This window comes from Vanessa atalanta, chromosome Z (assembly GCF_905147765.1).
Source record: "Vanessa atalanta chromosome Z, ilVanAtal1.2, whole genome shotgun sequence".
Taxonomy (NCBI): domain Eukaryota; kingdom Metazoa; phylum Arthropoda; class Insecta; order Lepidoptera; family Nymphalidae; genus Vanessa; species Vanessa atalanta.
In genome coordinates, this window is record NC_061902.1 from 10,129,651 (window position 1) to 10,145,206 (window position 15,556).

At 37.0% G+C, this 15,556-nt stretch overlaps 1 protein-coding gene across 4 annotated transcripts in view; it reads left to right on the forward strand.

Annotated features, from left to right (window-relative positions):
- The window catches only part of LOC125076247 (nuclear hormone receptor FTZ-F1), a 69,388-nt gene that overhangs the window by 42,695 nt on the left and 11,137 nt on the right, over positions 1–15,556 (forward strand). For 3 of the 4 annotated variants that reach the window (XM_047688332.1, XM_047688333.1, XM_047688334.1), the window contains exons 1-2: positions 1,782–2,613; positions 13,594–14,210. In XM_047688332.1, the coding sequence (XP_047544288.1) occupies positions 2,115–2,613; positions 13,594–14,210 (1,116 nt within the window). In that variant the 5' untranslated portion in view covers positions 1,782–2,114. Of the gene's footprint in view, positions 1–1,781; positions 2,614–13,593; positions 14,211–15,556 lie in introns of those variants that run through there. The other variant, XM_047688331.1, reaches the window with a different exon arrangement.

Here is a 15,556-nt window from a genome sequence, read left to right on the forward strand (position 1 = left end):
ATAATTTGCATTGTCACGCGATAATACAATCTACAGCCCGTCTATTACTACACTGTATTACGATGCGTTACATCAACGCGCGTCACCGGACACGGGGGAAAGTATGACGTCAGATGCGCGCATGCGAAGAAAGCAAAGTTGCGCTCGCGCTTCGGAACACTCTTGCTTTCGTAGGGGGCCGCGACGTCTGAGCGATAGCGAAAACGACACACTTGCTATACCTACCACCACTGTCACTTTTTCATCCGGTATTCAGGTCTTGATTATGAAATCGAAACTTATTGACTCATTGTGGCTTATACACCTTTTCTCGACTTGGTCGCGGATATTGAGGGCAGGTTGTCTTTATGCTTATGAGAAAGAAACGTGTCATTAAACATGTTTCATAATGACTTAAGAGTATTTAATGAATATTGAAATTAGAAATACCAACATAATCTAATTGTAATACTAATAGAGATTTTTTTTAATAAAAAAACTTGCAATACTTAAATGTGTCTCTTTCGTCATTACAAAAATAAAATCGAATATGCATGCACAATAAGATTATTTTGAACACATATTCTAATTTGAAAATAGATTTATAGATATTATGGATTTATTTATAAAATACCAGATTAACTTCGAGTGATTGATATAGTTTTGTTCTATTAATAAACTGCTTTAATAAAGAAATCATCTCAATTTTTGCAATCCGTAATATGCGTTTGGTTCTTTTTTACTCGCATGTTAACAGAAACAAGGGGTTTTCTCCGGGGAAAAGTATTGTATCACGTCTGAATATGTCATTCTGGTCACGTGTTCGTAATGTGCAGTATTCGTTTAGTGCATTAGGACACGTTGAAACATGTTACATAGCGAGCACAAGGCTGTCACAGCCAGTCACTCGTTCGTGACCCGTTGACTGATTTTTAGCAAAACCAGGTCAAGATCTTTAATTTATTTCGCTTTTGATATTGAAAAGAACTCAGTACACCTAAAATTTTCAAGTAGGTTTTAGTAAAGACTTATTATTAGGAATACGACTAGAATGATGACGACTTTCTTTAATGAAAACATTGTTCTTCTTATTTTTTTTCAGGTCATGTATACTTAAGGTGTATTAAGATCAAAAATAAATTATAGTTACCTATGAAAAAAAATTATGAGCTTTTAACTCGTTGAACGCATTCCAAAAATGCTAGGTAATCTGTAAATATTGAGTAGTGTTATATATAGTGTATTGTAGTAGAATTCAAATTTTGTATTTAGTTGACATAACATTTTAATGCAGACATCTCAATATAGCAAAGTCAAGTATCTAAAACTTGACATTACACATTCACGACTTCCTCGTAAGTGTAACTTGCTACAAGATGTTTAGTAGTTTAGATGTCTCGAGTTATGTTAGGCGGAGCAAGCAGCTCTACGGCCGTAGAATTGTCGTTAGAGTTTATAGTAGCTGCCGAGCGACATTTGTTATGCGAACGTAAACATAATCTCTATGTTCGCGGCAACCCTGCCCTGCTGCGGCACCGCGCGCAAGTGGGTCAGTGGGCCGCCCCCCGCGCCCGCCGCGCCGAACCGCCCGCGCGGTGGCGCAACCGCGCGAACGCGCACTAACATAGACCTGGATCGCGGGAAAGTGGGTCACCGACTCACTTTCACTTATTACATGGGCTCCTAATCGTTTTCCATTGTACGAACGGGCGGGGGTTTTGCGGGTAGCGGCGGGGCGCGCATGCGGGAGGCGCCGGCACGCGCGCCGTTGTCGCCGGCCGGCCGCCAGTCGATCGCGGAACGTCTCTAGAGCCGTACGTGTACTGTTGTGACAAAACACTCGTTGCGATCGTAACGACGCGCGTCGTAAACAAAATTGAACCGACTTTACCACACCGTTCGTTTACGTTTTACTCTTCTCTTAGCGTCTGAACCCTTGTTATTTACCAAATTAGAGTAGGAAAAATGTGTTGGATTTATGTGTCTTCTACAAAAGTGATTGAACAGGTGCAGCCCGCGAGCGGCAGATAGTGTTGCGGTCAGACCGCTAGTGAACTCAGTGACTGTGTGAACGTTGTCGCGGTTGAACGCCGCCGTAGGGATTTGTAACAAGCAGCCGCTCTGTGCGGCCGAGCATGACGATGGACCAGCAGGCAGGCCTCATGTCTCTTAACATGTCCCCGTTCGATCTAAGTCCAGGCCCTGAGGGCTCGGGCTCGGGAAGTGGACCCTCGGGAGCCTCACAACAATACGTGCCTCAAGGCGCAGCGTACCAATGCACGTCAGACCAACAGCCTTTTGGCTACGCAAATCTGGATGCTTCTTATTTATTTCCAACAGGTACAGGCAGCGAACCCGGGTCCTATTTGCCAACAGCTGGCAACGTTTGCGACCAAACAGATACGAAGGACGTGATCGAAGAACTGTGTCCTGTTTGTGGAGATAAAGTTAGCGGCTATCACTACGGCCTGCTTACTTGCGAATCCTGTAAAGGCTTCTTTAAAAGAACAGTACAGAATAAGAAAGTGTACACCTGCGTCGCAGAACGAGCATGTCACATTGACAAAACACAGAGGAAACGTTGCCCTTTCTGCCGCTTCCAAAAGTGCCTCGATGTCGGCATGAAACTTGAAGGTAAGTTTGTTCTTCCATTTCACTTAAAATATTAATCATTAATATAAATACGATGCAAATTTTTGTATCGTTAGGAAACCTTCTTGCTATAAATTCATGTATGTAGGTCAGTTGCGAAGAGCCCAGATGTATTACATCATCTAGCGTAAGCAAAGGCAGCAAACATTGAAAGTTCACAAAACAGGCAACAGAAGAAACTAACGCACGCAAGCCAAACAAATTTAAATCTTTAATACGAGTGTTTGACAATCGTCTAAATTATACTCACAGAGAACTTTTCTAGCTGGATTTCAGAAAATACTTTCATGACATGCAATCTTGGTAATTCAGTAAATAATGGGGACAAAATTGGCTCATGATGGGTTTAAATGTTAGACGAAGGGGTCGTTTTACATTCATTAATTTACCAATTGTACTAATTCTAGATACAATATATTTAAAATTATATGGGTTTGATTCGATTAAACAAATATTAAAATGTTTGAAAAACTATTTAAATTTACATGACTCTATGACTTTACGCGAATCCATAATATTTACGATTTTTGTTTCCACAATCGTCATAATAAAAGATTAAGACGATTGATCGTGTACCCCAAAATTATCTCGACTCATAATCAGACTAGTATTTATATGATCCATATTATAAATAAACAAGATATTTATCACATTCTATCTCTTCAATGTACTATTTTCCCACAACCCATTCGTTTCAGCCAACACTTTTTGATATGAAAAGCAATAGTCATAAAACCAAATACTAATTTAATTTAATTTTACTTGCTAATCTTGTGACATATAGACTTATTTTAATTGTAAAATTAGTCCAATGTTTTGGGATGGTATGAAATACTATGCTAAAGTAGATAATATTGATACGATCAAAATCTCATGGAATCTTATCGTGCAGTTTCGGTTTAACTTATTGACCCAGAATTCTTTTCTTTTCTGACTGAAATTGTTGTAAGCGTATAAGTCTTCTTGTACCAATTCTATCTATTCCGATATCCTTTAGTATCACGAGTACGCAAATCATAAAAAATTACTTGATTGTAATGATTGTAGATGAATATACGATATGATTTTGAGCTCATTTTAATATCATTTTTTAAATGTAAATTGATTAACAGCCCTTAATCCTTCGTTCCTATTTTGCACGGATCTAGATCTTTGTTTAGTGTATAGGTACCATTAAAGCCAATACCAAACCTCTAGAACATAATTCTATCCTTTAATTACATTGTACACAGTTTTGTATTGCTTTTTTTAAAATAATAGGTAGTTTGCGTTGAAGTAATCAAAAGCAGTAGTAATCAACTTTTAATTTGTACTAAACAATCCCACTAATTAGTAGTTTTCATTTGGTCGTCACATAGATATGTTATACCGTAATTAATCATATATATCGTTGACACACATTCTTAATATCAGTTTACTCACTTACCAAATGGCCTTTGGTAAGATTGTGAACTAGGTCTATATAAATTATTTAATATTAAAAAACTTGAAGCTTCAATTATAAAGGTGTACAAAATGAAATATATTGATAATCGAGTAAAGGTATCAATTTAAAGGTTAATTTATAGTTAGGTGATCGCGTGGGGCGTAGTTTGAAGCGCAGATCGTTCTAAATTTAAAACGCGCGCGGCCGCAGAGCGCCCTGACCTACTTGCAAGCGGGGCCGCGATGCGGCGCGCGCGCTGCCTGCTGTGCGTGCATGTACGCAACGCGAGGTTGCCGCTGTGTGCGTAAGCCATTCGCGATTGCGCGTTTCGCCAGATGCTGCGATGTTTGCAACATTCATTACTTACACTTCGAATTAAACACTAAATTGTGGAATTTTTGGACAGAAAAAACAAGTATAATATATAATTATCCGAACTTTAACCGGGTACTCCGGGTACTAAGTTTAGATTTAAAGTCTTGAGATGCCTCAAAGACGTCACAGAGACGATAGCATAGAAAATATCATACATTCCATTCGCTTCACATATTATCAATCAATAATTTAACATATTATATGCACGTAATGAAAGTGATATAATGGGTACTATGGCGCTACATTATACAACAAAAAAGCGTCGGTATATTTTGTTTGTTTTAAAAAATAGCACTGCTATTTTTAAAGCATACATTCCACGCAAGCCTAGCCTACACTTATATAGGTGCGGCGCAGTTGGCCTCAAACTTACTTCTCATTGAGAGGTTAGTAGATGACTCAAAGCCCATTAGTAATATTCCAGCTTATTCTCAGACAAAAATCCTTATCACATTGTACTTGTTCGTTAATAAGGTAACTGGGATGGTCGGTAATTTTAACGAGATCGGTAACTTATGTAAGACTTTATTGCATATAACTTGTGTAATCCCACATTATCCACTTATAGAAAAACTGTTTTACGACAATAGGCTATTAGGTTGAATTCATTACTTTTATCTTTTAAACAGAAAATTCATTAACTTAAATATGTTAATGAATTTTAAAATGCAACTGAGTTTCATACCTACTGCTGATTTTTCGAATATGAATTAAATTCAGAGAAGCTGAAAAATCTTGTAAGATTTTATTAGTTTTCAATAGATTACATTACAATAAAATTTATATAATGTTGCATAAAACCGACAATTATATCAACAGTTTGCAAAACATGTTTTATCAGAGCATCCTTGATTAAAATTTGATAAATTTTAATGAAAGTAGTTATTAGCTAATAATAAAATATAAAGAATATTTATGCAAACTCACATATATTTGCAATCAACAAATTTCCATTGACGACGGATGTTATATCCGCCGCAATTTACTTTTCGCGCTCAAGGCATTCTAATAAAGAACGTATTATGATAGGGTTGTCAACACTCCTTTTTTATGGTAAACTGTAATCATTTTTAAGAATCTACGATATTATTATTAAGCGAAATCACTTTACTTTATTATACTCTGTCTTCTCAAATATATGTGAAATCCCACTCTCAAATTTTTGTAACGTTTAAATAATTTGCAGAAGACAGCCCTAATATTAAACAAACAAAATTGATAGTATCTTAATTCATAAATCAATCACGTAATCTCTATTTAATTGTCCAAAACAATGATTTAGATTTACATAAAAAAAGGCTTTGTACATTTTCATCTCTGGTATAATTATATAAATTTAAATACAGCGTGGATTTTTACATAAACTATTAACACATTTAGTATTTTTTTTACTACATGTCATTTTGAAAAAACATAATACTTTGAAGCATATATCTCAGGGTAATAGTTTATTAAATAGCTAGTCCTATATATTACAGGCAGCTTCTATCAAAACATTAAAATATTTTTAACTAAGTGCAGTATATTTTATTTCATATGTAAAAATTGCGAGGACCATTATTGTAATAAACATTTATTAATATAAATATTATATATATATATATTTTTTAATAATAACGATTGCAATAAGACGTATGTCAGATGGCACAATTCTCACAAATCGCTTACTGACCTCAATCGCGGCTGTTGCGAGAGGCTCGCAGTGCCTGCTCGACCTGCAACGAGCCTTGTGCAATGCCAACGCGCAGCCACTCGCCCGCGCCCGCGCCCGCGCTGTCTGCACCACCCGCTGCTCCGTCCGCAACTTATCACTACTACACCAATTACTGGTGGAAAAAAAATACCCAACATCAACTTGTAACGTATGGAAATAATGAAAATTTTGTGTAGTACTAATTTAAGGATGATTTTTAAACGTTCTTAAACTGAGTAATATAAGGTGATAACATCTCAGATGATAAAACAATTGTCTGATCCTTTGTGCATTGTATCAAATGACAATGTACAAACTTTGTAAATTCCAAAGGTTCTTACATACACGTTAAAAAACTAATTATATTTTTAAAGGCGTTAAATATGAAACACATAACCTACGAATTATATAAACTTATCTGCGTCAGTGTCATACAAAAATGTTTAAAACCTGCTATTGCTTAAGAAATCGATACGCATTTGTAATTTAAGCATGACGTTAGTTGATTATACGTTGACCATTAAAGTTAAAAAGTTAACATTTATTACTTAATATTAATACGTATATAGTCCGACAGACGTAAGAAGTGAAATCATAAAATCTTTTAAATATAATTTTATATTATCGGCAAGGGTTGTTGCGCACTGGATCTACTCAAACGACTATCGTGCGTTTCGACACAATAAGCCGCCGACGGTGGGGTGCGCTGCGCAAGCGTCATTTCATAAGACGCCTCGTTCGACCTGTCGCAACGGACTACCCAAATGTGACCTGAACACGTATCACATTACACGTCCACGGGTACCGTACCGAATCTTCAAACATTCTACTATTTTAAATACTGACAATGGCAGTATTTATTTTGAAATTTGCGTTTCTAATTTCTGTACTCTGTCTGATTCGAAGAACCTGGTTGTGCCACATGTCATTATTGATGTATGAAATCAAATTGGGAAATAAATAGACGAAAGTGACTTTTATTTAGAATAATGTCGTAGCTCTAATCATGAAATTGTTGTAACATTGATCTTGCGATGCAAGATCAAGACAACAATGATCTCTACCATTCATCGTTCATTTCCGTGCCGTAGATGTATGATTGAATTCGTATTCATAGAATGATAAGTGCTGAAGTGCAGTAGTCCACGTGTTACGACGCAAAACTGGCACCCGCAATCAGTTCCCCTACGTGGACAACGTTAGCGCAGCGGACCGATCGAATTCGACGATAATCATTGTTGTTACACGGACCGCTGCTCGCCTTGTACACGCCACGCCGCCTTACGTAATCTACCGCCACCGCCATCGTTCTTATGATCACTAATAACTACTAAATTACTACTTATACGAAGAAGTACCAATTACTATTTGACTTTTATTTACTTTTGAGTATTTTTTATTGTAACATTGTTGCCAAGCAGTTTGATTTGCAGGGAGCATTCAAATCTTGTTAGACTCCCTTTGACATGTAGCGCATACATTAAGTCTAATAGGAAAACTTTGCATCAAGAGTTAAAAATATATGGCGGGGTCAGGCGCTTGCGGCTCACGACAGATGTTAGATCACAATAAAAACGCGCGCGCCAGCAGACTATTTCGGCGCGCTGCCTTGACCCGAATCGGTGTTTCGACAGAGCGGCCTCGCACACCGGGCCTTTCTATTTTTTCGGCATTACCTGTCTTATTATTACGACAGCTCTATAGGCGCCACCATTTTAAAAAGATTTTGGTGCGCGGATGCCTAATCCTTGCTTAATACGCTGTCTCAAGCGTTAAAATAATGTTACGATGTTCATAGTCTGTTGCACATTATTTTTGTTATTTTTGCTTGTAGTCTATTAACATAATGAGTAATGACTATAATCGAATATAGATCTAATAAGAATCGTGTTTGAATCTCATATAAGTTGACTGAAATGTATGGATAAGATCTTGACATAGTTTGGTAGATCATCGCGGGTGATGATTTATCTCGGCACTCTCGGCAGTGTTGTGTAATGACGGCGTTGCCGCTATCTAGGCGCACGATCGGAGTACGTACGGGCGCGGGCGGTCGGACGCGCTCGGCTCGCTTCGGAGGCGACCGCACCGAACGACGCGGTGCGGCGGGGGACGCCTACAGCCTTGACCAAGTTTCACCGACTCGTCGGTACAAGGAGCGATCCCCACCTCTTCCCGTCCTTTCGGAACACACTATTTTTTATCTCGTTGACACGATTACTTAATTTAACGGTTGTAGTGCATGAGCCAAGGTCAAAAAATATTCAACGATTTGATCGGATAGTATCTTAAGGTTGGCCCTTACTGAAAGAGCTCGTTACAGTGTAATAAATTCCGACTAGTACAAAGCTATGTAGTACCGCCACCGATATCGATCGATACCGACCTTGACTCATCTGTAAACTGTAACAAGTGGGCCATGGATACAAATAGCTACAGAATGTAAGGTAAACTTACTTGTATGTCTATTTCTGCACTCTACTTGTTTGTCACCGTGTCGTATGTTTTTGATTTGTAAAAATGACCTTGACCTTGATCTAGTTTAGTCGTAATAAACGACTGACCTCGTTTACCGCATTATCGGCTGCAATCGCGTGCTCATTATAATAACATTAGATGATTAAATTCATTGGAAGTTTTCTTAAATCTTATTTTTAATATCTCTGCCAGTTTGCTTATTTGATCAACGAAACAAAATATAAAAGCAAATAGCCTGTGCCTATGTTTATTTCATTTAAAAAAATATATAACGAAATTTGTTCAGATAATAGTTTTCTTCTGAGTGGCAATGTGAGCTAGGTATAAAACATGTACGAAGACTTTGTTTACTTACCAATTTCTTAAATAACTTTGATTTATTTATATTTTCTCAGTTATCGTTTCCCACCAATATTATATACTAGCTGAACCCGCGGTTTCGCCCACGTCTCTGCACAGGGACGGTGAGTCATTGGCCCATACCGAGGAGGAGAAAGCTGATCTTTTAGGCTCTCTCCTCGCGTCGAACTCGACTCTGGATGACCGAGAAAAGTCACCACCAACAATCACGCTGTGTGATACCACGATGCCGAAGGTTAAATTCCAGCAAAGTGCAGTTCTTAAATTCTCAATTGGACATTCATAAGTCGAGTGGACCCGATGGCATTCCTCCAATCGTGCTACGGATATGTGCTCCCGAGTTGGCACCGGTCTTAACGCGTCTTTTCATTAGGCGTCATCCCGAACTCCTGGAAAACTGCTTTGGTGCAACAGAACCCTCCCTGTTCTCCAAGGTAATGGAGTCCATTATAAAGTGCCAGCTCCTACGGTACTTAGAGGAGCACCAGTTGATTAGCGACCAACAGTATGATTTCCGTCGGGGTCGGACAGCCAAATAGACACGAGTTTGCGCGTCAACCGCAAAAAATCACCATTTGTCGTATCTCCACGATTTGAGAAAATTCCCATTGCCATCACAGTTATTTTCGGAATATTTGGCGTTTATGTTTTAAGCCTAGTTAAGTACCGAGGTCAATTGGAAGGCAAGACGGTACTCCACGTCGGCCCATCGCCTAAAACTATACAAAGCGCTCTATCCTAAGAGCGGCTCGAATTATTGTCAATCAAGCCCTTACCGATCTGCTTGATCCCTTGGCGTAGAGATGTAAGGGTCACTCTGCATCGTCTACCGCATTTTTCATGGTTCCGAGAAAATGTTTGGATTAATCCTGGCTGCTAAATCTGATCTAAACTACATCAAAATCGATTTAGTGGTCCAATCGGGAAAGTTTAACAGACAGGTTTAACAGATATATGGAGTTATTTTCGCATTTATAATATTAGATCAGAGATCGAGAATGTGGTACTCACTAGACAAGTCTGCAAACAGACCTATGTTATTTAAATGAGTAATATTTTTTAAATACATATATTATATTACGCACGATCCATCCCGTACATTACAAGTGCGACATCAACTTCATGCTCAAATATTTTTGTATTTAATTTATTATTCATTTGCGTGTCGAAGTATTCATTATAATAAATTAATTTATATAAACTAAACTCAAAAGTATGTTAAGGGATTGATCATAGAATAAAATTCACGTGTGATATTCAATAAAAATAATACATTATTAACGCGATCAAATATTAGTTATTACGTGCTTTCATTATTTGACGAATGACTTGTAAGTGGTAATGTCTGTCATTAGTCATTATATCCGGCTAATAGACACGAGTAACAAGCATGCCGTTAGATCGTTGTAATTTTTGTAAATAAAAAAAAAACATATATATAAGTAGATATATCTGATTGTATTCTTTTTTTTTTAATTCAGTTAAGTATTTAGTGTGTCAGTGGCATATTTTTACACTTCCTAGAGGTATATTTCATGTGGTATTTTGGTTATGTAAATAATATATATAAATAGTAAATAATTTAAATAGCCTAAAATAATTCCAGCTATTCTGAACATATCACCAAAAAATATATTTTTTTAAATTAGTTTTGCCGTTAATTATATTAAATACGATTAAGCAATGTTCTGAACGCGATTTGCAATTGAAATAGGACCTATTAATGAAACGCATCCTTAGTAACCCGCCCTATGTACAGGTGGATTATTTTGAATCGAGTAAAATAAATACACAGACATACAATGATCTGTTTAACTTTTTAAAATAAATAATCATACCCAAATCTCTAAAACATATTCATTGTACAACTCGCAAAATTTCATGCAGATCGGTCAAAAAGTTATGATTGTGTTGCAGACTTCCTTTTCCGGATCTGACTAAGACCCTTCCAAACATGCGTAATATATAATTAATTGTAAGAGGCCTATGTAAGGACTTTTCGTTTTTTTTTCAGATTAATATAATGATATAATTAGTACTATATGACAGATATCTATTGTAAAAATAATAATCTGCAAATAATAATAAAAACCACTCATGGTTCAATAATTTCAATGAATTTACTATAAATTTATTCGAAATATTTAAATTTTGGGACTTGCGTGAAACAATACCCGTACTAGTAGAAGCAGAAATGTTTAAAATGCTTTTTTTAGCTACCCGAGGACTCCTTTCGAGCGTGATAAAGTAAAAAACCATCCGAACACAAAAACTTTCTTGTCTAAAGTATTAGTAAAATATGTATTAATTAAGTAATGCATTTAAATGAATGTGTGAATATACCTCGGTCGTTTGTAATACTCTAAAAGCTTTTTAATACTCGTGTCACGTGTTAAAAATTAAATGTTATTTATAAAATAATCTTTTGTAACATTGTGTTTTCAATTTGATATAAAATATTAATAATATAGAGTGATTAACATTTAGGAAATTCACTTTAGGTTTTAAACTCTACGAATTCTTCATAAGAACATAAATTATTTCATGAAACGACTTGCAATACGAAACTGGTGGAATTGCACACAACACTTAAATCCGCAACGCTCGGCGTCTCTTTTGGATCCTTTGCCATGCCCTATAACTGTGTCTTTATCACACAGAGGCGCGCTGGCTACAATAAAAACTGGTTGTTATTTTTAACTCGTGGGTTGGGCGAGTCGACAATTTACTGAAAGCCCCCTTCCGTTCCTGGTTCAGATATTTATTTACAGTTCACAATCTAGTTCTTTGTACTTCATGCGCCCTACATGACGGCACACTTACTGTATTTGGGAAATTACTAATTTTATTTAATGAATATCTTTTTACCTTATTCTTAATAAGTATATTTTTTATCATGAAAGTGATGTGCTGTCTATATGAGCACATGATTTTCAATCCTAACGTAAAATCTAAATTGTTTTATTTATGTATAAACAACATAGAACTTTTTTTTTGAGACGATTAATTTGTAATTTTATTTTATTTCATCCATATACGTGAGGAGGCATTTACTCGTAAAGAATCAGAACAAACATAGAGTGCAGCGATCGCGAGGGTTTTACTTGAAATTTGGAATTCAGCCAAAACCGTTGAGTAGTTGAGTCTGTGTGCGTTAGTAAGGCCGGCGTCCTAAATTTCAAGCCTACGTTATTAAATATTTATTGAACAACATGTGTAGGTACAACAGTCCAACCTAATATACCCGACTAGATGTGCGCATCGGTATTTTATCGTTTAAAAGCTGATAAGAAACGTATCCCAGACAGTAGACGATTTAGGATGTTTATATAATTCTCACGGATGCGTAACTTAAACGATTACAATATATCATATATTTTCGTTTTAGAAAATACCCTGAAATGAATACGTCATACTGTCGTGGTGCTATACCTAAAATTTGTTTTCTTTGTCCATTACACAATGATTTAGTTTATTAATTGTTGGGTTAAAGAAAATACATTATGCACTAATTTCATATTTGTGTAGTTAGCCTTGAGTACTTCAATAAAATATTATGAAAAGAATATGGCAAATCGTAAGCCGAACGTTTCCTTGGTATTATCCGGTATGCTGATGACAATTAAAATATCTTATAATAAATAGCTAAGTAGCAAAAAGCAAATAACTACGTATACTACTCTTATTTATTTCTATTACTTCTATTGTTTTTATTTTTGTTTTGTTAATTCTAGGGGAAATTCTATTAACGTTGTTAATTTAAATATTACATATTTTTTTTAACTTTTGTGGATATTTACCGGGAAGAAAGGTCACTTTCAGTATATCGACGCCTCAAGCGATAAGACCGCCTTAGTACGCAGATAGGAAATATTATATATTTTAATAACTATTAATGTTTCCATTCATATATATAAACTCAAAATTTTAAGTATTAGTACTTGTTATTGATATGTATGTAAAAAAGTGATATTTACTTGTTTAACCTTTAAGATCCATAAATTGTTTCACACTAAGTGTTGGTTTATAAAAGCTATCACGGTTTGCTGTTCTAGAACAATTGTATCAATACTCACTAAACATACATTAGTATATTTTGGGGTTTTAAAAATATCTAATTATTTCAATAGACATTAGTAGGCCCAGTGAAGTGTGACTGAAATTTTCTACTATGGGAACAATAGATTTCTTTCTCATGGAATTTGTCAAAAAGAGCTATTATTATATCAAAGATCGCCTATTGGTTAGATGATGAAACATTCGTATTCGTGAGCAGTTTGACATTAACAGACTGTTACTTAACTTTTTACTTTTATTTATTATATATATATATAAATTTGATTGTAATTTGAAAAGTGATGAAATCGAGAAAATAAAAACAAACAAGACGTAAACTCGATGCCGTAACTCTTGTGTAAAGTTTGCTTGTTTCAAACTCAATTTTAATAACATTTCGTAACATTTGTCTACGTTTTCATTCCAATTTGGAGAACACTTTTGTATATTGTTCATTACATAACTCAAAAAGAAAATAGTTCACTGTCAAACTCTTAATTGTCAACTGGTAATGCTCCACGACTATTTTTAAAAAAAAGTACTGTTTATTAATTTGATGATCTCCTTGTTACAGCTGTACGAGCGGATCGCATGCGAGGTGGTCGCAACAAGTTTGGTCCCATGTACAAACGCGATCGTGCCCGCAAATTACAAATGATGAGACAAAGGCAAATAGCAGTGCAGACACTACGTGGCTCTCTAGGTGAGGGCGGGCTTGTACTTGGATTCAGCTCGCCGTATGCTACTGTGCCTGTAAAGCAAGAAATTCAGATACCCCAAGTTTCGTCGTTAACGTCATCACCTGAATCTTCACCGGGTCCAGCGCTGCTGGCTGCCCAAACCCAAGCGCCGCAGCCACCGCCTCCCCCGGCTCACGACAAGTGGGAAACTCACTCGCCGCATTCTGCGTCACCGGACGCGTTCGCCTTCGAGACGCCCGCGACCACCACACCCTCCAGCACCGCCGAACCTACCAGCACCGAAACTCTTCGAGTTTCACCCATGATTCGCGAATTTGTTCAAACTATTGATGATCGAGAGTGGCAAAACTCCCTTTTCGGACTCTTGCAGAGCCAAACTTACAACCAGTGTGAAGTCGATCTCTTCGAATTAATGTGCAAAGTGCTGGACCAAAACTTGTTCTCTCAAGTGGATTGGGCGAGAAACACCGTGTTCTTTAAGTATTTAAAGGTGAATTTCCAGATAAGTATAACTTCCTGTCCCGAATCCCAGTACCTAATCCTCGGTGTACACCAATTTGCTAGCGAATGTTAAATTGCGATGCTTTGCGATATCTGTATTCAACACAGAAATTAAGCTCTGCGATTTCTTTTAAATTATTTTTTACCCTACAATTAACATGTGATTAGTGTGTAGAAGCGCGTGTGACGCATTGAGCGGTGCGGTGTTGGTCGCAATCGATACCCTACTACTCCCGCGCCCCGCTCACCAACTGGGTCAAGTTCCCACGATTAGCGTGCTGCCTACCGTTGCCATCGCTTTTTGGTATACTTTAAGCTAACGTGCAACGTGCCTTTTGACATAGCATAACTTACAGAATTGCGCAATATAAAAAATGTACCGATTCATCAAAACGAAATAACGTGCCTAATCAATCAAAACGGAAGTTGTGAATAGAACTCGGGCAGTACAGTAACTTGAACCCTCACTTGCAGAAGTTCTAGTATTTCATAAAGTAAACGTTTTTATTGCCATTTGACAAATATCTTATGCTTCGCAAGGGTTAATCGATCTGCAAGAGTTACCTAGTCGATCGAGGAACACCGCATGGCGATGGCAAGTCTCCGTATCGTGGTTGTCGTATGCTTACGCAAGAGCCGCTGCCGGTCACGTGGATACGCGACGTTGCCGCTTCGTACTACTCGCCTCGTCTCACTCCAGCAGACAGCTTCCATTCCACAACTAGCAGTTTTCATTTGTTCTAAATGACGCCGCTTGTTTACGACCCATTCTCAGAATTAGGACAAATCGCAAACGTTCATGAATCTTGTTAGGTTATTTATACGATCTGTTTACGGAAGACTTTTTTAATACTTTATCTTTAATTCCATATCCCGATATATTACGATGTTTGTTGCGGGTGTTTAGTATAAACGTCACGAAAAACTTTTTACGTACAAACAAAACAGCGAAGATGCGAGAGCAATGTTGATGACCCGCGCTTTCTCCAGACGGATATGATGTAACGGTATGGCGTGCGGGGCGGCAACGCAGCACTTTCGTCGGCGCACTTGACACATTGCCCGTGGCCGAGTTGCCGCGAGAAAGCACTTTTTACCTCGCGCGTAACCGCCGGTAACGGAGAAGCCACTAGTGTGCGTTGCTTTCTCTTACATAATGTCTTATGAATTACGATTAGTATGTCGCGTTTCGGCAAATTGTATAATATTGACATTCTTTACTATTTTCAAGATTAAATAAATACACTGTTTGTTTTGTTTTGAAATACAATTGACAAAATTTATTAATATAAATCTAAGCATTTTGCAGATAAAGCTTATTAAGTTTTTATGTGT